The sequence below is a fragment of the Perca flavescens genome, chromosome 17 (assembly GCF_004354835.1).
Source record: "Perca flavescens isolate YP-PL-M2 chromosome 17, PFLA_1.0, whole genome shotgun sequence".
Taxonomy (NCBI): domain Eukaryota; kingdom Metazoa; phylum Chordata; class Actinopteri; order Perciformes; family Percidae; genus Perca; species Perca flavescens.
The window spans coordinates 3,156,116-3,182,109 of NC_041347.1; the positions used below are offsets into that span (position 1 = coordinate 3,156,116).

At 39.3% G+C, this 25,994-nt stretch overlaps 2 protein-coding genes across 2 annotated transcripts; one reads left to right on the forward strand and one right to left on the reverse strand.

Moving 5' to 3' along the window:
• Positions 1-20,078: 20,078 nt before the first annotated feature.
• LOC114572484 (retrotransposon Gag-like protein 6) lies at positions 20,079-21,608 on the forward strand. Its single transcript, XM_028604146.1, has 2 exons — positions 20,079-20,606; positions 21,576-21,608. Exons 1-2 carry the CDS (start codon positions 20,079-20,081, stop codon positions 21,606-21,608), a joined length of 561 nt encoding a protein of 186 aa, XP_028459947.1.
• LOC114572564 (uncharacterized) lies at positions 21,523-25,976 on the reverse strand. The gene is made up of 4 exons (XM_028604242.1): positions 25,580-25,976; positions 24,314-24,481; positions 24,056-24,151; positions 21,523-22,123 (listed from the first exon to the last, which is right to left on the reverse strand). Exons 1-4 carry the CDS (start codon positions 25,949-25,951, stop codon positions 21,806-21,808), a joined length of 954 nt encoding a protein of 317 aa, XP_028460043.1. The 5' UTR covers positions 25,952-25,976; the 3' UTR covers positions 21,523-21,805.
• Positions 25,977-25,994: the final 18 nt, after the last annotated feature.

A 25,994-nucleotide genomic window follows, 5' to 3' on the forward strand; every position in this document is an offset into this window, starting at 1 on the left:
GGCCAATCAGCGTTGGTTTTGAGGTGGGTTAGGTGGTGATAGACAGATGGTTTGTCCAATCAGCTAACCAGTATTTTCAGCCAGCGTTAGCCCTAATTCTGTTAGCTGCTCGCTAATGCTTTTTTTTTATTGGATCCTTCTTTTGGAATATGGACCGGGAACCTGAAAGGGTGCCTTTTATTCGTAAATTCTCATTACACAAACGGCAAATATTTTCTAAACACTTGATCTCAAATGTAATAAAATGTATGCTTGAAACTTTTAAAGCCCGTAAAAATCTGATCCTTTGATAAATGAAAATACGTTTGTCTTTAGGTTTGACAACATGAAAAAAATTTGATTAAAAGTCATTGGTAGATTTTACACTCTGACTACCATTGCATCTCTCTCAAACACTTGCATCATACTTGTGTTCCCTCTATGCACACTCCACACTCTTACAGACACACGGACAAACACACTACGTTTGTAGTGTGATGTTACACCTGCCTTTGATGTGTTGTTAGTCCAAGGCATTGTCCTGTAAATCATTCCAGGATTCCATGTTTATTCCTTTCTGCGTGGACCATTGAAGCTGCTCCGCGCCTCTTTTGATCATCAGGGAGTCGGTTAGAACAGTTAAAAGGATTTTTTTTTCTCATAGAAGATTAATTAGGTGTGTTTGAAATTCATTCGGTGAAAACACAGAAGACTGTCCCACCCTCACTGCTGACTGAGGCACTGTTGCTTCGGTCTGTCCGTACACCACACAAATATTCATGATAAATTGAAACTTAAAAGAAAACTATAAAACATAGCTTACCTTTCCTCTTCAGCTCTAGAACATCTGCTGCGTTAATAGAAAGCAGGACTGAGTAACGGCTGAATGTCTACTTGGACCAAAGGGTAAAGAACAAGTAGTAAGATGTCTAATGTGCTATGTGCAGTTTAAAAATGATGGTAATTGACATATTGTAGTCTTTTCAAAGAAGGTATTACAACATTAATTAAAACATTATTGATAAACACAGTGGTTCCCAATGTGGATTGTGGGATTGTTGAGTAACCTTCTTTTTTTTTCAACCTGGACCCTATTTTCCTATGTTTTTGTGTCTAACTGACTGATGGGAACAACCATCTTTGACGTCTGCAGTCGGCAGTCAGCTAAATAAGCTACAATGTAAGTTGCAATTGCACACCTTCAATTTATGTTCACAAAAGTGCTTGTTTTGCCACTGACAGATTATTATTCTATGTGTCTGACAACATTATAGAAAGGATTTCTAAGGGTTAGGATTTTCTGTTAAAAAGATCCTTTTTTTAAACATAAAAACATCTGCCGTGATTGGAAAGCACTTTGGGTCAACTTCTGTTGTTTTAAATGTGCTATATATATCTGAAAAGAGAAATAATTTGTTTACGCTTGGTGCGGTAAAACCATGGAACAAGCTTCCAGAAGAAGTTGTGTGTTCCCCTTCAATTAATTCTTTTAAGAATAGGTTGGATGCATTTTTCCTGTCAAAAGGTGTAATGTATAATTATAAAGCTTGTCAGTAATTTATGTAATTTATTTATGAATTGTTAGAAATTTTCAATCATGAAATGAATGTGTTTTATGAAAACAACATGTTAAAATGTGAATATATATATTTTTTTTGTGTTGCTTGAGTCTGGAATAGAGGACTGTACCAGAATTCTTTTCAATAAATTTCAATGAATAAAGATAACTTGATTTGACTTGACTTATTAATTCACAATCTCTTTGTCTCCCGCTCTGTGGCTCAGCTGACTATGGGTGTTCACTCGAAGTTTAACCAACCAGATTTTGCCACGATCTCCCTAAGCCAATCATATCGTCTCTGTCAAACTCTACATCTGTTCTCCTCTCTGCTGCTGTCAGCTGTCATTGCAGTATGAACAGATGCGATCCTTGTCCACTCCATTCACCTCCAATCTCCATCCCATCCAGTATCCAGTCCGACTCCACTTTTATTTTTGTTTATTTTAGTTTATTTTGAACATGCTAAAAAAATAATAAGAAGAAGAAGAACATGTACATTTGAGTGCAGGCAAGAAAATCAACACAAACAAATTCCTCAGCAAACATATCTTTCTAAAATTCCAGTTACTGATTCAAATAAGGATTTCTGTGTTCACAAACGAGTAAAACAAAGTAAAAATTCTGGTCTTACCACCTTTTTCGATGACATCATCATTCAGATCTTCAGCCGCTACTCTTCACCACCACCACCACCACCACCACCACCAGTGTCTAGACACCAGGGAGGAATATTTCTGAACAAATTATATATTTAATATACTGTATGTCACTTCCCCCGTAGTCTATATGGACGACGTTTCATTTGTTCATTTGTTCATTTGTTTGGGATTGTTCAGGTGCTCCCATGATGTTTTGAAGGGCACTGTTATTGTGTCTGGCGCATAGCGCTGCCCAAGATGATTGTGATTGGTTTAAAGAAATGCCAATAAACCAGAGCACGTTTTTCTCCCATCCTGGAATCCTGTGGGGACTAGCCAGACCCTCCTCCGCAGCGCTGTGGAGGAAGGTCTGGCAATGAGAGACTACTACCCCCCTAAATATTACGTAAAGATTGGGGTCTAATCGCCAAAGACTCTTAAAAATGTCCTTTTCTTGTGCACCATGTAATACATTCATTTTTCATTGTAACAAAGTATCTTTTGATTGAAATATAAACAAGGCTATATGTTAATACATTATTTCACATAATACAAATTTCACAAGACATACAAAGTGAGGAATCATCAAATCTACACAGATGTCACAAGGGAGACATGTTTGCGTTGTGAGTGATATTCATAGGCTTTATTGTGATTTTGTGTTGTGTTATGTACTGATCGTCCCAACTTTTATGTGTCACTATTGGGGATTCAGATTTTTCATTGGAGCTTTGTGTTGCATATATGTGCAGTTGACCTCGGATTTTATTTAAACGTGTAACTAAAGCAGTGTATAGTTGCAGCTTGTCCAGACAGCGGTTAAGGCTGGTTGCTGCCCTCTCGATGAATAATCCTGTTATCTGTAAAAAAAAAAGAATGGTTGAGGTATCTTACTCAGACAGATGTGCGCGCACACACACACACACACACACACACACACACACACACACACACACACACACACACACACACACACACTGTTCTTACAGACAGACGCATAGATGTTAACTCCCTGAAGCTTTTACCTGTTCCACATTAGCACAAAATGTTTTTGTGTGAGGGAACATCCTCCACTGCAAGCTGCGCTCTCTCTCTCTCTCTCTCTCTCTCTCTCTCTCTCTCTCTCTCAATTCAATTTTCAACTTTCAACTTTCAATTTTAAAATTTTCAATTCAGTATTGCTTTATTGGCATTACAGAAAGTCATTTTGTTGCCAAAATATAGAAGATTCATATAATAGGGCTGCACAATATGAGGAAAATATGCGATATGCAATAACATTCAGGAATATCACGATAACAATATTACTCGCGATAAATGAACAGATGCCTTCTGCCTTTCTGCTACTTTCAGTATTCTGCTAAAAGACAGCAAATTGCTTGTTGAATTTAAAACAAATGAAAGGAAATAATTTCCAACATTCTTTCATTGAACAAACTGAAGATTGAATTGCATATAAAAGACCACTAAAAATAGAATGGCTGTTACATTATAAAGTGCAGTTTTTGACTGATATTTCCTTACAACCAACACAAGAAATTTCTGAGTGTCTATCGTGATATGTCGCAGCCTTTCGCAAAGTGTTTATTGCGCCAGTTGGTATGACGACTAAAAAGCTTGTGACACTTGTACCTATCTTGGCGTTTCAGTAACCAGCAAATACAGTGATTTATTCAAGCATAACTTTAAACCAGCCCTGGAAAGGGCCAAACAGGACCTTATCCGTTGGTCAGCGCTGCCTATATCGCTTGCTGGCAGGGTTAATTCCGTCAAGATGATAATTATGCCAGGTTCTTATTCTTGTTTCATACAATACCTGTTTTTATCCCAAAGTCTTTTTTCAGAGAGCTAGATAAATCTATATCTACCTTTATCTGGAATAAGACCATCTCACGAATAAGGAGGGCACATCTTGAGAAACAGAAAGAGGTGGGAGGCTTAGCACTGTCGAATTTTTTACAATATTACTGGGCAGCTAATATTTATAAACTAATATACTTGGTCTATTTGTCTTACGAGGGGGGTGGACCTGTATGGGTTGAAATGGAACAACATTCCACTCATCCGGTGTCCCTACCTTCTTTAGTATGTGCGCTGACTCAGTAAGCAGAGCCTTACAAATAATCTTATTGTGAGTGGCTCACTTCGAGTATGGTCCCAATTCAGGACCCACTTCAAACAAAGACAGGCTATGACCTCTCTCCCAATCTCGGCCAATGCACTCTTTCCACCCTCACTCATGGATACAGCATTTAAGTTATGGTTCAGGAATGGTCTGAAACGGGTGAATGATCTTTTTAAGGATGGTGTGTTCATGTCATTCAAGCGGCTGGTATGGAGTATTATATCCCCAGTTTACATTATTTCAGGTATCAGCAGGTGCGTGTCTTTGTTCGGAAACATTTCACTTCCTTTCCGTTAATCTTGCCAAATAACTGGATAGATGAGTGGTTGGAGGGGGATCTAAATCAAAGAGGAGGAGTGAGCAGATTATATGAGGATATCCAGATGATCACCTCGCCGTCACCTAGTCATATTAGGGCAGGGTGGGAGGGGGAATTAGGATTTTAAATGTCGGACGTCTCCTGGCAAAGCGCAATTACAGTTTTTTACAATCGCTTACACACTAAAATGAAAACTTTCCCACAATTAGCAAAACCTTACACTCAAGGAGCAAAACACTAGGCTAGATTTGCACAACTGTAAGCACATTGTCAGCTTCACACTTTTTGCAAAACATTACACACAGTGATTGCAAAACACATTTGACACAGAAATTTATCATGATGTCATTTCCTTGCAATTTCAAAGCAAAGGCTTTCAAATGAACACACATGAACCAATTGGTTAAACACAGCCACCAGGTACGCAAACACATGACTGCTAAATTGTAGACACACCAATCGGGTTTAAGCACTATATAAAATGCAGCAGGTAAGTTCACCTGCCTTCAACCAAAATGGAAGGAGTCAGAAGAAGAAGAAGAATGAGAGTGAGAGGGAGAATCCACAAAGGAGGAAAAGGAGGTAGAGGAAGAGGCCCAGCCAGAGGTAGAGGCACACTAGTGGACCATGTTGTGAACCACGGATTGATGCTGAGGGAGACTGGACTAAGAGTCAGCCAAATCTTAGTAGATATACAGTGGCATCTGTCATAAGGACATTTCAACAAGGAAACCAACACAGTCTCACTCCCTACTCGTCAAATGTATGACGCATGGTCAAGGACCCTGGCGTCAAGTTTCAACGAAATAGGGGTACCCTTGGCGTTATTTTTCGGCGAGGGGGTCCGCCCCCCGCCCCTTTACTCGAAATCTGTGACAGTTATTGGTATTTTTAGCCCAATAACCGCTGTTTTAATCAACATTATTCACGAGATATAATCATGGTTTATATGTATTTCTTTTTATGTTATTATTTCGGTATATTTCGGCCAGATAAGCTGGATTGCTTTTTTGTTGATTTATATTTTTTAAACTATAATGCTACATCTATCAACATTTATTTAGATGTTATCATGGTATTCATTTCTTTACTTTAATAATATTATTTCGGTCTTATTACCGGTGAAATATTACAGTATATATGCTGTAATACAGAACATTACGATATGATCCGAGCAGGAAGCATTCAAAGACGATAGGCCTATCCCCAATGCAATGCGGCCATTCATTTCAAAAGAATCGGGCAGCGATCAGCTGGTCTTTAACGCCAGGATCGCTTCAATATACATATATACAGTCAGTGATTGTGTCACCAGCAACAACACGTTGCTCAGTTTTGTTCCAGTAAGTTATGAACCATAATAACGTTTAAACGAATCCGCGGAAAACTCCGGAAGTGACGTAGTACGTCCCGCTCAGCGGATACGAAGATAAAAATATATAATATTCGTAATATTGATGTTTTTTTCTAACGTTGTATTTGAGGAGTTAAACAATAAAGATAGTTATAATAATAAAATACAGTTTCATGTATTTGTCTCATATATTGTGTGCTCGGCCGGCCGGCGGGCAGCATCAATCTGAAATGGAATCAAGCCATTTCACGGCAGACAGCAGAAAGAGGAGCCGAACGAGTCCCCCCACCCACCCCGGAAGAACTACAAGTGCTCAAGCTTTGTAACAGATTCTGTGGCGTTTCTTATGGGGGTTGTAGTTTTAAAGTATATTGGTATATTTCTCATAAGTAGAAGTTGGCAGTGTATAATTTTGGATACACCCTGGGGTTTTTTGGGATGGAGAACACACTGGTGTCATCAGATTTTAAAAATCGAATCGTTAAATAGGTGAAAATAGCTTATTACCATATTTGACAGTGCTTACAGTAGGTAATTTGGTGACCATATCTACGTGACAGCTGAGGTCCAGAGCTTTCTATAACAGCTGGTTTTATGTGTGTAGAACCTTCTGTTGCTAAATGACAGGCCTTCATACATGTACTGGGTTCAAGGTTCAGAGGTCAATATTTCAAAGCAGGAGTAATGTATCCTCTTCAGACTGACATATGTTCCTCTCCAGGTTGAGACCTTTCCAACGATGTGTTTGCTATAGTCCTACAACAACGTTTTAATTTTTACACATCATGGAGACCACTTAGCAGGAGATACTTTATTGTCCCCAGAGGGATATTTGCCTTGAGTTCAAATGCTTCACAAATAACACTTGACATATTGTTTTATCATACAGCTGACATACTTAAAATAAAAAACAACATAAACTAAGTGATATAGTCTAGACTGAAGCACATCACACAGCAACAATCTATTGCTCATCTTTCACAAACAGTGACAAGAGCAACACAACCATGCTTCTATCATGAAGCTATTGCACACCCTCAATCTCAAGTAACATTATTTAAAGTTTTAATTGAGGTAGGTCCGAATTAGGCCTATATCATCATCAACGTTTTTATAGTTTAGAAATGTTAAGTTTACCCATATCTTCTGCCAGAGGATAAGAGCTCATACTTGGCATGGAGAATAAAGATAGAGCAGACCATATTCTGTGTGCTTGCCTGGAGAGACTGGTTTCTATTCCTTACACAACCTTCATGAGAGTCATAATAAAATTCTCTGTAATGCAGCCTTGTATAACATAAACCATCTGATTCACCGTGGGTGTCTGCTCTAAATGATAACACACACTTTCAACACGGGCCTTCCAGCCAAAGGTGCATGTTGTCCATATGAACACCATTGGGCCTATAGGAGCAGAGCCGATGATTGGTTCATCATTTATGACCTCTGATATCCTCTGACCCAGCTCTATCTCGAGAGTTACCTCAACTTCATTTTCAAAGGGGGGGTCAGCTTTTCTTAGACATGAGTGGGGGGGGCACCAAGGAAAAAGGTTGGGAACCACTGCTCTGACCCATGTCATGACCCTTTTCTCAGCTTGTGAAATGGTTGAATGAGATGTGTGAGTTTTGTCTTTGTGCAGTAGTGCTGAGGTAGAAGTGTGCCAAAAATGCCATATATATACAAATGTTGTATATGTATACATACCCAAACAAAGCTATATACATCTTACTCAGTGAACAAAAACCTTGGTAACAATCTGCTTATCCTTTTAATTTCCTGAAAATGCTTCTTAAAACTAGTCCCTTCTTAATTTTGAACAGGTAGTCTCAGTAAAGGCTACAAAGGTTAGGATGGCTACAAGCTGTAACCACGGTGATTGATATGAGGATCATCTTCTGAATATAATAATGAATATGTTAGGCCTACCATAAATTGATATTTCAAAAAGTAATTTATTTAAAACAACTATAATGCAGTGTGATTTTAAATCACTAAGTCCCACACATAAATATACTCATGTTTTACCCCTTTAGTCTTTGCTATTAATATTCATCAACTGCAAAATTAGAGAATTGCGTTTTTAAATAACTATGTATGGAAAATAAAATAAAAAATGCTTCTCTTTGTATATAGTTTATTGTTTTTCACAACAGTACAACTCAAAACAAATGCAAATTAGTCAAACAAGCCATTAGGCTGTATTTCTAAACACTCAACTGTAGGTTTTTTATATAGTATATATAAGGCAAATCAAAGTGCTAAATATAAAACACAATTTTTTCATTATTAGTATTTTATTGTGTAAATTCTCACGTACAACGTGGAACATTCTTTCACAGACGAGATCACTTCCGTGGATTCGTTTAAACGTAGACAGATACATGAAACTGTATTTTAATATTATAACTATCTTTATTGTTTAACTCCTCAAATACAACATTAGAAAAAAACATTAATATTACGAATGTTAGGCCTATATATTTTTATCTTCGTATCCGCCGAGCGGGACGTACTACGTCACTTCCGGAGTTTTCCGCGGTTTCGTTTAAACGTTATTATGGTTCATAACTTACTGGAACAAAACTGAGCAACGTGTTGTTGCTGGTGACACAATCACTGACTGTATATATGTATATTGAAGCGATCCTGGCGTTAAAGACCAGCTGATCGCTGCCCGATTCTTTGAAATGAATGGCCGCATTGCATTGTGGGATAGGCCTATCGGCTTTGAATGCTTCCTGCTCGGATCATATCGTAATGTTCTGTATTACAGCATATACTGTAATATTTCACCGGTAATAAGACCGAAATAATATTATTAAAGTAAAGAAATGAATACCATGATAACATCTAAATAAATGTTGATAGATGTAGCATTATAGTTTAAAAAATATAAATCAACAAAAAAGCAATCCAGTTTCCCTGGCCGAAATATACCGAAATAATAACATAAAAAGAAATACATATAAACCATGATACTATCTCGTGAATAATGTTGATTAAAACAGCGGTTATTGGGCTAAAAATATCAATAACTGTCACAAATTTCGAGTTAAGGGGCGGGGGGGGGGGGCGTGTTTTTTTCTTTCGTCGATATCCGACGGTGAGGGAATAACATGAATGTCTATCTGACGGACCCCCTCGTCGAAAAATAACGCCAAGGGTACCCCTATTTCGTTGAAACTTGACGCCAGGGTCCTTGACCATGCGTCATACATTTGACGAGTAGGGAGTGAGACTGTGTTGAGGAAACAGGTAAAAGAAAATCTGTCTACAGTTACAGTAATCAGCTGCTCATTGGATGCACCATATCAGCACTTTTGATACCCCTCCCTGTGACATGAGGATTGAGGGTCGAGAACGACAAGGAGGAAGGGGGCCCATATTCACGCGAGGGTTTACGATCTCCGGCCCCAGGCTCAGGTACCCCTCATTGAGGCCATGGAGGACGCCTGTGACCAAATCTACGCTGCAGCTGTGCAAGGATGGATTTGACATTCAAGATGGTTCTTCCCACGCTGTCTTGCCAATGAGGATATCGCCTGTGATGTTGATGAAATTCTCTTGGCCGGATCCAGCTAGGCGAAGAGATAATATCTAGTATTTTCTGTACTTTTTCAGATCTTTTTATTTTGTTTTGTCTGTTTTTTCTGTGATTGTAACTGGATAGAATATTTTAGGTTTGTTGTTTGTGGAGCTAACAGTGTTATGCACACTACTGTCGTACAATGAAAACTGGGATATGTTTTGTTGTTGATTCTCCATGTTGACTGATTTGGGTATATGGAGAGAAATAAATTATATTTGCTTCAGTTTAAGGTGCTCCACAGGCTTCATCTATCTAGGAATAGGCTTGCCAGGATATATCCAGATGTCGATCCGACTTGCTCCCAATGCTGTCAGGCTCCGGCTACACTCTATCATATGTTCTGGGCTTGCCCAAAGTTGATACAATTTTGGTCTTTAATTTTTTATACTTTTTCTTGCATCTGTGACTGAGAGATAAGCCCTGCTCCTGAAATCGCAATATTTGGTGTGACCCCTGCTGGGATGGCGATATCTGGTGCACAATCAGACGCCATTGCGTTTTCATCTCTATTGGCCAGATGTCTTATTTTGTGTAATTGGAAGTCAGATAGGCCTCCCACACACTGGTGCTGGGTTGAGGATGTAATGGCACACTTGAAACTTGAGAAGTTGAAACACATGATCAGGGGTTCAACCCAGAGATTTTATAAGGTCTGGCAGCCATTTCTGGATTATTTTAATTTACAATTTCCTGCTGGAAACACTGGGAGATAATTGATTCACAGGCTCTGTAACTCTGTAACATGTCTGTTTTTTGTAAAAAAATAAATAAAAGAATTATACTTTTTTTTTTTTTTTCCCCCCCTTTTTTATTATTGTCATTTTATTATTGTATATGTTGGGGTTGTTGTTTGGGGACTTGTTAATTGTTTTATAAATGTTTACAATTCAAAACCCAATAAAAACATTTGAATAATAAAAGAAAACAACATATTGTGCAGCCCTATCACATACATATCACATATTAAATACTTAGGTGTCACGTAGAATCTGTATATTGTACTGATGATTGCTAATACAATACAGTACACTGCAATACAACTACATTACACAATACAATACACTAACATTTTGTACAATTTCATATAATTGCTCAACAATACTATACAAATGTATAATTTTGGGATCCTATAGTGGTTGTAAGTCCCTCAGGCTGTGGCGGGCAGAGCTGCCAGAGGAGCTGCTGTCTCTTCACTAGCTTCTCTTCTGGGATTAAGACAGGAAAGTTTGATGTTGTCTTTGCCTTTTCCCTGAAGTGTAAATCTCTTAGTGAAGAGAACTTCTCACAGCGGAGGAAGGGCATCTCTATCCGTGTTCCAAACTGTTCATTATGACGGAAATAGTAAGTTAGAAATAGTTTACCATTTTGTAGTGGTGTTCCAATTTTCCGTGGTTAATTTCATTCACTATAAAGTCCACTACAAAATACCCACAATGCACTGCTAATTTGAGTGTACATAAGATGTACCCTAAATGTTACTCCTGTATACCACGATGCAATGCGGTCCTAATTTCCCTGGAGGAGAAGAAGAAGCAGGACCCGTGAAAAAACATAATAAGGAAAAATGGAGCAGGCTTTCCAGACCCCTCTGGAATCTGATTGGCCAACCCTGACACCACCTCATTAGTATCATGGATGGATTTTTTTATGAGTTATATTTCTGTATTTATTGTAGTTAGTTTATCCTCACCACTGTCCCACCAAATGCATGCTCTTGGTGGGAATTGTGGTTTTTTTGTAAATTATAGACTGTGGTCTAGAGCTACTTTATCTGGACAGTGTCCTGGGATAACGTCTGTTTTGATTGTAAATGAAAGTGAATTACTGAATGGGTTCGGGTCCCTGGACCAGGATGCAAAATGAGACACAAGCTATTAATAATGTACAGTTTATTATGACCAAGAACCAGGGCTGTAACACATTCATACTCATTTTACAGAAGCACTCTTCTTCTTTAAACTGGTTAGTTTAAGTACCGCTGTCCAGAGTGCTGATCTAGGAGCTGTCCGCGGTACTTTTCTGTTAGCAGGTTTTACTCCCATTGGCCAATACTTACCCTTTGGTCTTTTGTCTGTCATTTACTGCACCACATTCCCTGCCTATACTGTACATACTGTTGATGCTGTGTGTTCCAGATCCAGGGTGCCGATCTTACATGCTCAGTAGGGCTGAAGTCTATATCCTTTGCGTTCCACTTCCGAGATCGCTCCGGTTGCCTTCCACTTTCTTTGTGTTTGAATTTTAAATTTGGTGGATTTATGAGGACTATGGTTAACTGCTCCTCAGATCTCTGCAGGGTAAATCCAGACAGCTAGCTAGACTATCTGTCCAATCTGAGTTTTCTCTCGCACAACGGCTCTGTGCAGAGTTTAGAACCAAACATGACGATTCTGATTGGTTTAAAGAAATTAAACCACAGCACGTTTTCCTTCCATCTCTGAATGCTATGTGGAGTAGCCAGACTCTCTTTCAGCGCACTTTGGAGGAGGGTCTGGCAAAGCGAGACTAGTAGGGCTGCAACTAACCATTACTTTCATTGTCAATTAATCTGTTGATTAGTGTTTTCCAAAGCCCAAGATGACGTCTTCAAATGTCTTGTTCTCAAAGATGTTCAGTTTACTGTCACAGAGGAGTTAACAAACTAGAAAATATTCACATTTAAGAAGTAGGGATCGACCAATACTGTTTTTTTAAGGCCAATATTGATACTGATTATTAGTAGTTATTGAAACCGATAACCGATTTTGGATTTAAGTCAAAATTTAAGATTTTGGAATGTTACAAACTCCAACACAAAACATTTATTAAATGCTTTAAGCAATTATTTAAAGAATTAGAAATTTTCAACCTAATACACAATAAAAGATAGTCAGATAGTGTTGTGGGCGGGACATAAAGTCAGACTCAGTGATGAGTGAAACCGAAGCAGAGGGACAGACACAGAGCTGTAGCGCAGCCAAAGTAGCACACTTTTTAATTCATTAACTGTATTGGTTATCAGGCAAATAAAACGGCAATACACACTAACAAAAAAAATATTAATTTGAATAATCAATTATCAAGATAGTTGGCGATTAATTTAAAAGCTGACAACTAAATTGCATTCTAATGGTCAGTCAGTCTATCTGTTTGTCTTTTTAAAATACAAAAGAATTATATTTAGTTATGTACTTCTAGTGATTCGGTATGCAGCAGTTTAGGTTTTATTACTGTAGTCCAGGTTTTGAGATCTCGGTCTCTGAGATTTCTGCCTCCAGCAAAGAGATGGATTCAATTCCTCACACCACCAAACACTTTTTTTTTCATTTACAGTTTTTTCCAACTGCTTACACACATTTTCAAAACTATGTCTCCTTTTTTCAAAACTCTACACACACATCCCAAAACTGCACACACAAAATGCAAAATGCCTCACATCTCCTTCAAAATGAAACACTGCATTCAAAATGACCATAAACACATCTCAAAATGAAGTATTTGCATCAAATGGCAAACACTTTTTTCATAATAGTAAATCTTTGGATATACCATGTACACACTGTTCTAAATCTCAAGCTCCTTTGTCTGTCATAGGCTTATATCTACATTTACAATGTTTTAGAGAGAAAGTAATCTGCTGAGAGTGGTTGAAAAGTACACTGTAAACAACAATGTAATGTTACAGTAAAACAGAAAATATTTATTGGGCAAAACGTTACATTTGTAAGAGTAGTACAGTGTTGTATACAGTAGCATGAAACAAGAAGCAAGAAAACTGCAAACATATGTAAACCAAAGGTATCATTTTTAGAATAAAGAATATGTGTGTGTGTGTGAGACTGTATGACTGTGTGTGTGTGTGTGTGTGTGTGTGTGTGTGTGAGACTGTGTGTGTGTGTGTGTGTGTGTGTGTGAAAAGTAATCTGCTTAGAGTGGTTGAAAAGTAACAACAATGCGATGTTACAGTAAAACAGAAAATATTTATTGGGCAAAACATTACATTTGTAAGAGTAGTACAGTGTTGTATATAGTAGCATGACACAAGAAAACAAAACTAAGGTATCATTTTTACAATAAAGAATATGTGTGTCTGTCTGTGTGTGTGTGTGTGTCCTTTTGAATGATACATTCTGAACTGCTCCTCAGTGTGAACTGGAGTAAAGGGAGTAGGTAGGTGTACAATACATTTTAGGTTTGAATATAAGACGACCCCCCCCCTTTCAATACTCATTTTTGGAAAAATACTTTTTGAAGACCAAATCTTGTTTTTATAAGAAAATCATTTGATTTGAAAATAATTCTAATAAAAACACATTCAATAAAACAAGGTAGCCTGTTTTGTTTTCAACATCTTTTAAAAAAAATTATATTTTCAGTATCATTTTAGATGAAAGTGTCACATTTAAAGTAATATTTCCAAGGCCATCAGCTGAATGACTGCTCTGGTAATGGGCATCCCATCATTCCATTTTTCTGTCAGGTAACCACACACTCTCCTGTCAATCTCTTGGAAGCTGCCACTTTGAGGACCAGGGTAAGATTTTCTCTGGCTGTTTGCATTTTTAGACGGTGTAACATTTCCATGACAACGCCTCGTTGTACTTCCGTTTTAACTTAACGTTTTAGGCTTTTTTGGAGCTGGATATATCACTTGTTTTGTCTGAATGTGGATCATTTTAGTGATATTGAGATGCTACAGTTACACATCTAGTGATGAATCGGCGAAAACATGTTTTATTTCTTTGAGTCACGGCTTTGTGCTAGCGCCCCTGGGCTCTCTCTTCAGTCTCTCTCTATCTCTCTCCACCATATAACGTTACCGTGCTTTCGGGTGGTCGATGAGACTCCGTCTAAAACTCTGCAATTTCGACCAGCTGTTTGTAACATTAAAGGTCCAATATGTAATATTTGTACTGTAATAAATCCAAAAATGACACCAATGCCTCATCAGATATTAAGGAAACATGTTAAACTGAAATACTATCTTTTCTGACAACAATGCTAATGTCAGTATTTTTTCTTTTTGAAATTTACATTCCGTGACGGAATTTATGTTTATGTTTTGATCTGTGTGTTGTTATCAACGGCCCAGTTTGACAGCCAGGCCGGGTTGCCAGATATACCTGTAAAAACGTAAACCCAGCGCGCTACAGCTGTAACGGTAGTACAGCCATGAAAGCAGCAAACAAACGAACAGGGTCAACGGAGATAGATTCTACATGACATAAAAAAAGAAAACTGCATGTTTCTAACAGTTGAGAGACGTAACAACCCCCTGGTAAATATTGGAGATGTATTTGAAAGATGGAGACAGCTTAGATCCCAAAAGGACGCAGAGTTGGCTTATTTTCTCCTGAACATGTAAGCATTAGCTTCAGGCTAATTTATCACAGCTACTAGGGATGGGCATTTTTTGTGAGTTATTTTAAGCCACGAGAGGGGGGCTGTAAATCGGGAAGAGAGGACTGTGAGTTTGCAGTGTGTTTAGCGATTGTTGCCGTAATTCTAAGCCAATGAAGTGTGCCTGACTGGCGTGTGGAGAGGACAGTGAGGTTGTTGTGTTTTTAGCGGTTAATACTGTAATTTTAAGCCGAAAAAGTGTGTCTGTCAGTTGGTTACAGAGCTCCGCGTGAGCACGGGCTTTTATGACTGTCAATATAGCCAGCATCTACCGTTAGCTACTCCGCTGTGCTGTGGAGTAATGTCTGGCTATGTGAGAAAAGCGTCTAGCAACATTGTTGTGAATGCTGCGCTCTCAGCCTGGCAACCCCCGTGAACTTCGAGTCTGGGCAGGAGGGGGCGGGGGAAACGACTCTCCAGTATTTTGAATTGGTAGTGCAGTAACTATTTTAACCGCTAGCTGCCAGTATTACATACAATATTACATATTGCACCTTTAAAATAAAATGGATTATGATTGCCAGGCAGGGTGAAGTATGGAGGGAGGCCACTGAGGCCACCTGGGCTGTTTCAATAGCCATGAAATACGCTGGCAAACGGGGCTCCGGTGAAGCTAGATGGGCCAATCACCCGTAAGTGGATAAATATGATTACAGAAACATTCATGGATAGCATTCAGCAAGGTTTGAAAGTAGAAGGTGTCTCCCCCCAGACAAATATGACGCTGGACAACTCAAGCTGGAAGGACGTTGCTCAGCTGACCCCCTTTCTTACAACCAAAAACAGTACAAAGATAGGCTCATGGACAGTGTTGCCACAGTTACTTTGAAAAAGTAACTTAGTTACTTTACAGATTATTTGAGTTTAAAAGTAGTTTAGTTACTTTACAGATTACTTGATTTTAAAAGTAACGAAATTAGATTACAAGTTACTTTATTAGTTACATGCAGCAGCTGCCGACAACACCCCTACAGCCTCAACCTAAAAATGACAACCGGTTTACTGTGAGGCAGCTCAGCGTGGCCAGTAGTAAGGATCTGGAAAGAGAGCGAGTCAACCGTGTTTAAGGGCAGCATTTCCGCTACAACATAGGCCTACTGCCTGACCAACTTCTTCAACTCTCCCCCATTTACTGGTTTTGCACCAAAGTCCAGCTTTTGTTGTTTGGCTGGTGGGGGACCTCCTCTCTGCTTTGCTCCACCTGCTGGGACTTGCTCTGTAAGTTTGACTACAGCGCTGCGACTCCAAATGTTTCTTCAAATTTGACGTAGTCGCCACCAGCACAGAGTGTACAACAGACCTTAATATTGCCGTCTTTAGCTGACACAAACTCTAAATAGTGACTGTATTTCCAGCTAGAAAACGTGCATCTCTCTCCTCCCTCCATTGTTGTTTACATTTGTGTCGCTGCGTGGTACACGTGAACTGTCCACATGCTGAAAACGTGACTTGTCGCATACGTGACTTCACTCCCCGAGACGCAAGAAGAAAGCAAAAATATATATTTTTACTAAGGAAAATGACAAAAGTAACGCACAGTGACTTGGATAAATAACTTTAATCTGATTACTGGTTCGGAAATAGTAACGCGTTAGATTACTCGTTACTGAAAAAAGTGCTCATGGCATCACTGCTCATGGAACGTTAGAACAATGTACCAAGCCGGTAAAGCATCTCAAGTAGCAGCGAAAATGAAGCTCTCTAGAGAAGCAGCCAGGTCACTGATGGAGTGGGAGGCAATAAAGTGAGTGAGTCCATACCAAGATAAAGAAACTCACCATCATCCAGTGCTATGCACCTACAAACGAAGCAGATCAGCAATCAAAAGACAACTTCTATGATGTACGACAGCAAGTCATCAAAAAACAGAAGAAGAAAGACATCATCATTCTGACAGAAGACTTCAATGCCAAGATAGGCCAAGACAACACGGCCAAAGAACAAATAATGGGTAAACACGGTCTAGAAGAAATGAACAATAACGGAGAACAATTCTCAGTTTTCTGCGCATTCCATAATCTAGTTATAGGAGGCAGCGTATTTCCACATAAAAGAGTGCACAAAGCCACGTGGGTCTTTTTTTTTATGCAGGCATAAGAGACGCAAGGAAGTGATATAAACAGACTTATGTGATTAATGAAAGGGGGGAAAATGCATAAGGCGAGGCAAGGCAACTTTATACAGTGGGGGAAATAAGTATTTGACCCCTTGCTGATTTTGCAGGTTTGCCCACTTACAAAGAATGCAAAAATCTACAATTTTAATCACATCATATGAATTTATTAAAATTGATAACCATCTGATGAGGAAAAACAAGTAGTTGACCCCCTGGACAAACAGCATGTTAATATTTTGTAGAAAAGCCATTATTAGCCAGCACAGATGTCAAACGGTTTTTATAGTTGGTGACAAGGTTTGTGCACATTTCGGCAGGGATGTTGGCCCACTCCTCCCTGCAGACAGCCTCCAAATCATTCAGGTTCCGAGGTTGTTGCCTGGCAACTTGAATTTTAAGCTCCCTCCAAAGATTTTCAATCGGATTCAGGTCTGGAGACTGGCTAGGCCACTCCAGAACCTTGATGTGCTTCTTCTTCAGCCACTCTTTTGTTGCTTTGGCGGTGTGCTTAGGGTTGTTGTCGTGCTGAAACACCCATCCTCGACCCATCTTCAGCTCTCTCACTGAGGGAAGGAGATGTCGGTCCAGAATTCCACGATACATGGCCCCGTCCATCCTCCCCTCAATACGATGGAGTTGTCCCGTCCCCTTGGCTGAAAAGCACCCCCAAAGCATGATGTTGCCACCACCATGCTTGACGGTGGGGATGGTGTTCTTTGGGTTGTACTCTGTGTTCTTTGCCCTCTAAACACGACGAGTTGAGTTGAGGCCAAAAGTTCTATTTTGGTCTCATCTGACCACATCACCTTCTTCCAGGCCTCTTCTGAGTCGTCCAGGTGGTGAATGGCGAACTTCATGCGGGCCTGTACATGTTTCTTCTTGAGCAGGGGGACCTTGCGTGCGCTGCAGGATTTCAATCCATGACGGCGTAGTGTGTTACCAACCGTTTCTTTTTGTAACTGTGGTCCCAGCTGCCTTCAGTTGATTCATCAGTTCCCCCCTTGTGGTTTTGGGATGATTCCTCACCGTTCGCATGATCAGGGACACCCCACGAGGCAAGATCTTGTGTGGAGGCCCAGACCGAGGGAGGTTGGCGGTGGTGTGGTGCTTCTTCCATTTCCTGATAACTGCACCGACAGTTGATCTTTTCTCTCAAGTTGCTTTCCAATTCTCTTGTAGCCCATCCCAGCCTTGTGCAGATCAACAATCTTGTCCCTGATGTCCGTAGAAAGCTCTTTGGTCTTGCCCATGGTGGTGATGTTGGATGCTGGTTGTTTGGGTGTTGACAGGTGTCTTTTATACAGGTAATGAGGTGAGGCAGGTGTATTTGATGTAGATAATTGGTTCGGATTGGGGCTGTGTCTTAAAGAAAGACTAACTGGCTTGTAGGAGCCAGAATACTTGCTGTTTGTCCAGGGGGTCAAATACTTGTTTTTCCTCATCAGATGGTTATCAATTTTAATAAATTCATATGATGTAATTTTCTGGAATTTTCTTTGGGATTCTGTCTTTCACTGTTAGAATGTACATATGATTACAATTGTAGATTTTTGCATTCTTTGTAAGTGGGCAAACCTGCAAAATCAGCAAGGGGTCAAATACTTATTTCCCCAACTGTATGTAAAGCACGTTTCAGCAACAAGGCAATTTCAAGTGCTTTACATAAAGCATTTACAGTTTTTTACAATTGCTTACACACTAAAATGAAAACTTTCCCACAATTAGCAAAACATTACACTCAAGGAGCAAAACACTAGCCTAGATCTGCACAACTGTAAGCACATTGTCAGCTGCACACTTTTTAGCATGAAAACTGGGACATGTTTTGTTGTTGATTCTCCATGTCGACATGTTCACTGATTTGGATATATGGAGAGAAATAAATTATATTTTCCTCAGTCTGCAGCATTGGTCTTGTGTAGTGTTTGGTGAACTTACTGTATATTTTCACTTTCTCTGTGTACTTCATTTACAGTACTCTAATCACTGAGAAGTAGAATTGCTAAAAGTGTTTTAGGTTAGCAACAGCAGTGTGTATCTGGTTCAAATATAATTAAGTCAAATGAAACGTGTGTGTTTCATATGGTAACAAAATATGTATTTTATAAATTAGTGTATAGTTTTTGCAAGAGTGTTTCATTTTGCAAAGGGTCTGAGGTGTTCTGCTGATTGGGTGTGTGGTTGTGCTAATTGTGTGTATTGTTTTGAAAAAGACTGTCCCTGTTTTCAAAATTGTGCTTGAAAACAACTGTAAGAAAAAACCCCAATTTAAAACATCCATTAAAAGGAATATAAAAACATCTAGAATAGAATAAGAAATATATAAAATACAAGAATTAAAGTTATAATGCAATGTAAGAAATTATAAATTACTTGCAGCATCAAAATCTTTATCCTTGATTTAAGGGTTAGGGTTAGCCAATCAGAGGCAGAGTAGGGCGGCTCATTGGGAAATGAAGAGGGCGATAAAGTCAATCAAACTACCATAAATAACAATAATATACAGTGTGTATATATATATATATATACTAAATAGCCAGTGGCTGGGAAAAGACGTCATTTGGGATTGGAACTGTCATGTTCCTGCTTTTCTTGTGTGTTGTTTTGTTCATTTGCACTTCCTGTTTTATTTTGACATCATTAGTCGCTCTTATCCCAGGTCACTTGTCTTCCTCCTGTTGTTTGCTTTCCCGCCTATTTGATTACTGTCCTCGCCCCTAATGTGTTTCATCTGTTTGTTTTCAGCTTCCTCATTCATAAATACTCACCAGTCCCACTTCCCAGTGCCAGATTGTAGTTGAACTTATGTCACTCTCTCCGGCGTTTTTCCCCAGTGTTTGTTTTCCCGTGTTTCTAGACCTTTTGCTTCGGTTCTCGACTACGATTTTTTGCCTGCCGTTTTTGTACCTCTGCCTGCATTTTGTTCTTGGAAAAATAAAGACTGCTACTTGTGATACCTCTCTGAGTCGTGCATTTGAGTCCGCCGTTGTACCTTGTCAGTACAATCTGGCCAGAATGGACTCAGCCGACTCTGAGGCAGTTCGGTCAGCTCTGCGCACTCAAGCTCACCGTCTGCATCAGCAGGAAGAACAACTCGCTATTCTTCGGAATGAGCTGACGGCAATGGCTAATAGTCAGGAGAACCAGGTGATCGGAGTGAGTGATCAGCTTGCTCAGCTTGTCACACAGTTCCAGCGCCTTTCTACCAGAGAGTCATCAGCTGGCTCTGGGACTGAGAGAGGAGCCGCGGCCACTGCCGCTTCGCAGACTCTAGGAGGGGATTCAACTGAGCCTAGAGCCTCCTCTTCGCCGTTTCCGCACCTTGCTCGTCCAGAGAGGTTTTCTGGGGATTCCGGAGACTGCAGGGCATTCCTTACACAGCGTGAACTCCACTTTGAGCTGCAGGCTGCCACTTACCCCTCTGATAGAGCCAAGGTGGCGTTTATCATTTCCCATCTGTCTGGAAGAGCCGAGTCTTGGGCAGCAGCGGAATGGAGCCAGAGGTCTGCCGTTTGCAACTCCTACACAGGTTTTACCTACACTGTAAACCCCAATAAGTTCATAGTACTCAAAACTTTTGTAGAAACTGATTACGTAATAACTTTTGAGGTAAGTAACTTAATTTTTTTAAGTATGATTTTTTTTAAAGTTACAATCTAATCAAACTTAAACATTTAAATTTTATTTTTAATTTTTTTAAGTGCACCGTGTTTAAAAATATTGTTTAACATGCACACATTTTTAGTTTTTCCATACTTATTATGATCCAATGATAGTTATTTAAATAGAAATCTACTAACTCAAAAAATATGCTTGTGTATAACCCACAAGCTGATTACATTTACAAGTTAAAACTACAAAAAAATAACTTCAGATTTACATTCTTTTTATTCAGTCTTAATATTGTTTTACAAACATGTCAAACCATCAACAACAGTCATTTTTTAAAACTCTGTTCTAGCTCAGAGGTGTCTAACCATGTGCCATGATACGCTGACTCAAGTCACATAGTTTCACCACCTACCCAATAGCTGTAAGTGAGTTAACCAGTGAAATTACCTGGTTAAGTATTTAGTTGGAATGAAAACCTACATAGACACAGCACAATTAAACACCTCTGCTCTAACTACAAATATAACCAACATCTTTTTAAACTCATTTAGTATATGGTTGTGCGTGTGCGTGTGTGTGTGTGTGTGTGTGGGTGGCTGTATGTGACTGTGATTGTGTGTGAACATATGTATCTCTACATATCAACAAAATAATCAGGAACTGTGCATCTTAAAGTGCGTAATATAAAAAAAGTATGGCCTGATTTCTTAAAACAGCATTAGTAACAGCCATGACCTTCAAAGTGCAAATTAAATTAAAATTGTTTAAAAAAAAAATACAAAAAATGTAAATAAATAAAATATAAACTTATCAAAACACGAAATCAAGACATCAAATCCATCCGGTTTGTAAAAACCTATAAAAACAAAATATAAAAAGGCACATCTCACATCATTTTAGGATTCAAGCACCAAGTTGGTGTACAACCGATAAGCATAAACAACAACAACTACGTTAGATTTGGTGGGCAAGACATAATCCGCCAAATCTAAACTGTTTCAAATGCTTTGACTAACATGGTGTTCAACAACATACTATAAAGTTACCATACTGGGAACCCCAAAAACACATCAACATGCAGACAAAAAAATACATGTGTATTTTCTTGTAAACACAACTCTTAAGTTAGCCTACTCTTTCATTAACAGGTCATTTTTTAGACTCAGTAGGCTGGGTTTAAGTGGTTTACCATCATCAAGACCCATTAGGATTTTCTGGATGAATGTAAAAGTGTGAATGAGTTTCTTGGGATAGTCCAAATGCAATGCATACATCAACCCAAACAACAATGCAAATGCATCAGCCAAGTTAGGGATATCACTCATCACAACATCGTCTTCCACAACAATAGAAATGCTTGCAGGACTGAAATGAAATGGATCTGCAGTGTCCTCTGTGACAAGAGCAACAGGAGTGTCAGTGATGCCTGGCTCCTCTGACTCCTCCACCTGAAAGACAGAGGGTGCAACTGTTAGGTTAACTTGAAAAAACACAACAACTGCATGTACACTCACTGGCCACTTCATCAGGTGCACGTGTGTAACCCAATACAACAGCTCTCCTTTAAATTCTACATTTATGAATTTTATACATTTTCAGTTTTTGTTGACATTGTCAGAAAGGTGATAATTCTACTTCTCACTGAAGTTGTAATACGTGGTGGTGGCATAGTGGGGTGAATTATATTGAATGGTGTTCCTAATATTTTACCCCTTTCTTGTATGTTAATGCAGTGGACAAAATATTATGAAACCCATTCAATATAATGCTCCCTAATACATCATTATCACCCACTATGACCTCAATAATAAACATAGAATTTTCAGCTTTCTGACAATGTCAACAAAAACAAAATATATAAACTTTATAGATGTAGAATTTTTATCAGTGTTGTTGTAATGGATTGAATTAGATTGCACAGGTGTACCTAATGAAAAGGCCAGTGAGTGTATATTACAGGTGATTACTCAACAGGTAGGTACAGTATATAGTAGGTACTGTATATCTCAAGTAACTATTCTACAGGCCAACAACCCACAGGTAGGAATACAGGTTAGTATTTTAAAGCTGTCCATTCTACAGGCCATCATAAAAGAAGTAAGTATAGCAGCAGGTATTTTACATTTTAATATCATACAGGTTGTTATTTAATAGGTAAGTGTACCCAGGTAGGTATTTTACAGCTGATTATTCAACAGGCTATTAATATGCAGATAGCTATTAGATAGTGGGTGGTGTATAGTGATATGTAATGTACAGCATCTCATAAAAGGTATTTTTAAGTAATTTTACAGAGAGAGAGTGAGTGTGTGTGTTATTTCATGAGAGGTTAAGCCAAAAGGACCAATCAAATGATTAGCCTTCTCCAGGTCTGGGTAAAGTTAGGCCAGGGCTTTGTGAGAGATTAAGGTTTGGGATTATATGAGGTTAGGGCTTTTACATACATGTATGTATTAGGGGTGGTACGGTTCACAAAACCCACGGTTCGGTTCGTATCACGGTTTTAGGGTCACGGTTTTTGGTTCTGTACGGTTCTTGTTATTTTTCTTTTAATCTTTAACACTCCAGAATATACTTCAGCAGATTGCTAAAATTAGCATATTGAACATCATAGGTAACATGAAATCTAAAATGTTCCCACACACCAGACTATAAACGACGCTGGCCCATCCTCCAGCTCTTGGCAGCCTCTCTCCCACCTGACATCTCTGCAGGTGACATGACATTATATACTGTCTATAGACGTGACCTGCAGCAGCACCCTACTCCACTTGAGGAGCGGTTGGCTCGGTGTCTCTCAAAATCTGACGAAAATCTTTTAAATTGATCTTTGTCGATCTGAAATAAAGACAGATTCAGCAACTGCATGGCCTATTTCTCGCTTAAAATGTTTTCAGAAACACTTTTCGGTGAACTATTTTAGTACAATATGAGATCGTATTCTAAACGAGCCGCCATGACAGTCTGTTTTGAAATTAGGGACCGGCCAGACCCATGTGACGCAATCGTCCAATCAGCTGCCATGGGTTGCGTTTGTCACGCCCATCCCGCTCGTTATTTCCAGTAAGTGTTTTAACATAGGTGTCGAAAGTGGGCACCAAGGCAGTAAGAGGTTAGTGACCATTAACAGTGTACTGACGAACCGTGCGGTACACACATGCTCCGAACCGAGACCAGCGAACCGAGTGGTTCGGGTGTTTTTTCATGAACCGTACCACCCCTAGTATGTATCCTTATATGCACATACTGTATATCTATGTGCACACTAAGTACAGTCCATTTACCATTACAATGACACCTACACACAAGGTTTAGTAAGGGGTAACTAGATATAGTTAAGTGGCTGCTAGAGATACTAATAGTTCTGTGAATATACTTACATTCCAAGTCTTGAAGAACTGTGGGTCCTCCTCACGCAGGTATACGGGGAGGGCACGAAGGGCTACAGTACGCTTCATATTGACATCGCGCACTTCCTGGAAGAACAAGCATAAATGAATAAAACAGATTTCATTCTTCGTTCAGTATGGATGTGCTGACCAAATTTCATGGCATTTGGCAAAGTGTTGACAGACAATGACACCCTGAGGCTCTGTTGTCCAGTGGGACCTGAAGCTCAAAGTTCATCTTTAACTCACCTGGAGATCATAAATCTTTAAGATGTCACGCAGAGCCTCTGATATCTTTCTGGTTCGTGCCGCCTTCTGCCTATACAAGGCCACCAGTCCAGGTGTATGTTGGTCAAGCACAGCATAGAACTGGTTCCGTAGGTTGACGTTTGTGATGCGTTGGAACTCAGCACAAAGCTACAAAACCAAAAACACAGAAAATGATTATATAAAAAGACTAATACTCAATTTGCAACAGAAAACACATTTGTGATGCAACAGGTTCCGTTAAAATTAGGGCTGTCAATCGATTAAAAAAAATTAACTAATTAATCCCATAATTTGCTGTAATTAATCGCGATTAATCGCTTTTTAAATTGAGACTGAAGCTTATAATAATGGATATTTAAATGCTAAATCATTGCAAATATGAAGAAAAAACCAAACAAGGAAAGGTTCTGCTAAGTTCAGAATGTTTAATATCTTTCAGAACAACAGCAGCAACAATTTGGCTTATTTAGTCCTGCTGAAGGCTGCTGGAAACGGCTAGAAACTATCTGACTTGAGAGCAGATTTTTGTCACCGTCCCCGACTGCTGTCGCCTGCTCTCGTCTACTTTACAGGCGAGGCGCAGTTCATCTCCAACGAGCCTATGTTCAGTCGCCGGCAGGGCATTCGGGAATCACCCGGAAATGGCGAGCGGAGTGAGGTGACGTGACTGGTCTCTCAAAATCTGACGAAAATCTTCTAAACTGACCTGTGTTGAGCTGAAATGAAGACAGATTCAGCAGCTGCACGGCCTATTTCTTGCTTAAAATGTTTTCAGAAACATGTTTCAGTGAACTCTCTTAGTACAATATGAGATCGTATTCTGAACGGCCGCCATGACAGTCTGGCTCTCAATATCCGGAGAAAACAAACCCATGTGACGCGTTCGTCCAATCAGCTGCCGGTTTTCATTACTTGGGCAACAATACAGAGTAGCGCCGCCTGCTGTTATGGAGACGTATTACATTTCTCAGCCGCCACATGAAGTAAACAAACACAGCTGCGTTAATTTCGTTAATTTTAACGAGTTAAATATTAAAAAATTAACGCAAAAATTAACGCGTTAATTTTGACAGCCCTAGTTAAAATACATTGTTGAGCAACATGGTCACATGCAAAGTGATAGTTCTTACCCACAGTGAATAGTGGCATTTGCCGTTTCATTTGAATGTAATACATATTCAAAATTTGGCACAGAAATGTGTGTGAAGAGTGGCAGAAAAGAGAAAGATAGAGTCTGTATTTTACCTGTGATTCAATCCGAAGTGCCGGCCATTTCCCCAAGAAGTCCTTTACCTGTGGGTTTTCCTGAATTATCTCCTGGCGACGAAGGGCAAAGGTCTTCTGCATTAGCATTTCTATTAAGCGTAGGTTTGGCTGACTCTTCTGAACTTCGTCCATAATCTGCAGTCTCATTTCTTCCAAACTGGCCTGACTTTCTCCCTTGGGAAAGTTTGGAAGGAAGTTCACTTCAGCTCGTCTGGCTCTTTTTATGTTGGAGTGTGGGTGCTCTTTGTCTGGGTTATTTTTGCTCCTTTTACCTGCGTTGACAGACACCTCCAAACATCCAGATCTTGACAGCTTGCCACGATAATCCCCCATCTTAAATTTCAGGCTCATTTTCCATCCATACCATCCACTCACACTTCCAGGCTCTTTAAGA

Bases quoted from the DNA above. Each gene is read 5' to 3' on its own strand.
- LOC114572484 (XM_028604146.1), top strand. From the start codon at position 20,079: ATGGACTCAGCCGACTCTGAGGCAGTTCGGTCAGCTCTGCGCACTCAA. The intron at 20,607-21,575 runs GTAAACCCCAAT...ACATCATTTTAG, and splicing joins ACACAGGTTTTACCTACACT to GATTCAAGCACCAAGTTGGT.
- LOC114572564 (XM_028604242.1), bottom strand. From the start codon at position 25,951: ATGAGCCTGAAATTTAAGATGGGGGATTATCGTGGCAAGCTGTCAAGA. The intron at 24,152-24,313 runs GTGAGTTAAAGA...TTGTTCTTCCAG, and splicing joins TAAAGATTTATGATCTCCAG to GAAGTGCGCGATGTCAATAT. The intron at 22,124-24,055 runs GTAAGTATATTC...TCTGTCTTTCAG, and splicing joins AGTTCTTCAAGACTTGGAAT to GTGGAGGAGTCAGAGGAGCC.